This window comes from Acanthisitta chloris, unplaced genomic scaffold (genome assembly GCF_000695815.1).
Source record: "Acanthisitta chloris isolate BGI_N310 unplaced genomic scaffold, ASM69581v1 scaffold1490, whole genome shotgun sequence".
NCBI classification, from domain to species: Eukaryota; Metazoa; Chordata; class Aves; order Passeriformes; family Acanthisittidae; genus Acanthisitta; species Acanthisitta chloris.
The window spans coordinates 58,875-61,705 of record NW_008651994.1 but is presented as its reverse complement, the minus strand read 5'-3'; the positions used below and the strand labels follow the sequence as shown (position 1 = coordinate 61,705).

The window sequence follows — 2,831 nt, the reverse complement described above, 5'->3', positions numbered from 1 at the left end:
TTTAGGCTAGGGCTTTTGTGTTAAAATATTTATGTTGATGTAAGGGAGTGAAAGGCCTGAAGCCTCATTGAATTGAAAACTGTATTAAAATATATTTTGGAAGATAACTTGGCATTCACTATCACTAGAGAGAAGAGAAAAAGAGGTTAAGGCCCTGATTAACACTTTATTCTGTTTACTTAATTCACAGTTCAAAATTATTTATTCCGTGTGTTTTAATTCAAGCTTGGCAAGAATCTCTTCTGCTATCCACTACAGGAAATGAAGAATGGGAGAGAGAAGTGGGAGAAGAGTACAAACTGTTTGCATAATTTTAAGGGGTACAGCTAGATTCCAAAAATGTTTGGGGATATGTAACAAGATCTATGTTGCTGTCTCAATCTAAAGGCTTTTTAATAGATTCATCTGTTAAATCCCGTTATTAGCTGTATATGATTTTAAAATTAGTCTTGGGTTTTGTTTTACATCTTTCAGTAATGAGCTATTTACAGTGCCCCTCATTACTATATCTAAGGTCGTGTAGAGAGAGCTGGAGGAAAAGGCTGCACCTGGGGAATGGAACAATTTCAGATTTACAGTATTTTGAGTTTTTATCCTTTTATAAGAATATATTTTGTAAAAATCCCTTGGGGGCAGCTAGACAGTTGAATATAAAATCCTAACATGTCTTTTGCAGAGAAGATTACCATGAAGATGGGTTCTGTCAGCCATACAGGGGAATCGCGTGTGCACGAATCATTGGAAACAGAACCATTTATGTGGACTCCCTCCAGATGCAAGGGGAAATTGAAAACCGAATTACTGGTAAGCTTACACATCTGTTTTCAGGGGGAAAAAATTTTTGTGAAAGCACCCAGTTCAGGTGTGAATAGTGCTATCATCCTTCTAGTTTTGTCAGTCAATGACAGACTTTATATTAATGTTTAGAGGAGGTGAGCCTAACACTTCAGAAAATTTGAAGCAAGGAATGTGAGTATCTGTCGTGCTGTGTAGAAGCCTCTTCCATGTCCCTAAGTAAAATGTCAGAGTATTGACTTGTTAGCAGCTTCTAGGTTATACTGGAGCTTTTTGCATGATAGATTCAAAAGGATTTTTTTAAAAAATGAATTTGTGATGTACTGATACTTTATTTTCTTGAAAAATGTGTGGTGGTTTTTCCCTTTGATTTCCTCCCTTATTGCACAATTCTGGCAGAGTTTGGGTTTCACATTCGTTTATACAAAACAAGAGTTGATCTTCCTGTCGTTTGCCCCTGATCATTGTTTGGTACAGAGTCACAAACATGCATCCAAAACCTTAATGACTTTTAATGCGCTGTGCATCAGCACGGGTTTTTTTCACTGGATCTCAGTTAGCTGACATTAGCAGCTGTGACTCTGATAGGCACAAGCAGAGCAAGCAAATGAGTCCATGGAATAGAGCAAACTATTTATCATAATATATAGCAATTTAGTCCAACAGGAGCTTATTTGCATTTGGCCAGATACAGCACACTAATTGACTCTGCAATTTTAGCATAGCTAGTTGCCAAAAAAAGTTTGACTTCACTTGTGAGCTCTAACTTGTCAAAGATATCACCTCAAAGGCTCACTGTCAAGCCAAAAATCCAGGTCAGGTTTTTTCTGTTCTTGAGATGATGCTCAGACTCTGGGACTGTCAAAATCCATGTGCTGACATTTCCTTATGCTATACAACTCATGCCCCTCCCTCCTTTCTCCTGTACTCTGTTGTAATTAGCCTCTTTAGCCATTATGTCATTAATTAATGCATGCTATTGATACTGTTTTTTCCAACAACATAATCTCTGTCCTGTTTAGATGTTTTTCAGCAATATGAAAATATTCAACTATCTGAAATTGTTAAGTCTGTAACTCTGTGAATTAGGTTCATAATGTCATTTTCAAAAACAAACAAACAAAACCCCAAAACCAAACCAACCAACCAAAAAACTGTGATATAATTCAGAAAATGTTTATTGATCAAGTTGTACTTGTTTCTGGAAGATACAACATGTTCACTAATGACGTGGCTGCTGGATCCCTAATACTACAGACTATTAGTTAGATTTCAAGGCTGGGGACTGAAACTCTCTGTCCTGGGGTCAAGGAGAATTTCTGATGCAACTGATCTTTTTTGGGAAGATACTGTGAACCACCATGTAAAGCTGCCCAGTGCCTAGCTAGGCAGTAATGATAATCTAATAATAATGCAACATTTTCAAATTATGTACATCTGAAGGACACACTAAATCCTTTATGCAAAATTACCTTGAGGATTTCATAGCATAATTGGTTCTTCTGAGTCATCTTATTTGTAAAGCAAGTATTGCAAGACTGGGTGTTCTTTGCCCAAATGCAAAGGTATTTTTGAAATCGTAACAACTTGTTAGGTAAAGAAAACAAAAACGCTGAATAGCTGCTGCTGAGATGTTGTTTATGGTTTTACCCACACCTCCTAAACGTGGTTTTTGATGGAAGGTGGTTTTGTTCCTATGTGTGTGGGAAGTGGTGACACCTACTGCCCGACGCCAGGAACATTTATCAAGGTTACATCTATGGGGAATTTTCATTCTGGATTTTCTTTTCCCTGCTATGCTGATGTGTGAAATATATACCCTTTGTCTCTGTGGTTTCTGGTGCGGTTTGGTCCTGGCCATGTGGTTGGGTGAGAATTGCAGTCTTGGATTAAAAAAAGAAGGACGTTTCTGGAGAAAAACTTGGGACATGGCTTGGAAGACTGAGAGGCAAACAATGAATAGGGCACAGACCTGAGGCATGACCTCTGGATATGTGTTTGGCTAGCAGTGTCTTTGCTGTGCTGTTTAATAGCTA

The 2,831-nt window shown here is 37.9% G+C and overlaps 1 protein-coding gene across 1 annotated transcript in view; it reads left to right on the top strand.

Moving 5' to 3' along the window:
• Window positions 1–676: 676 nt before the first annotated feature.
• ROR2 (receptor tyrosine kinase-like orphan receptor 2) overlaps window positions 677–2,831 on the top strand; it is a gene marked incomplete at its 5' end in the record, with an annotated part of 10,986 nt that continues 8,831 nt past the window's right edge. Inside the window, one exon of the mRNA XM_009075236.1 lies at window positions 677–804. Within this exon, the coding sequence (XP_009073484.1) occupies window positions 677–804 (128 nt within the window). The remainder of the gene's footprint in view (window positions 805–2,831) is intronic.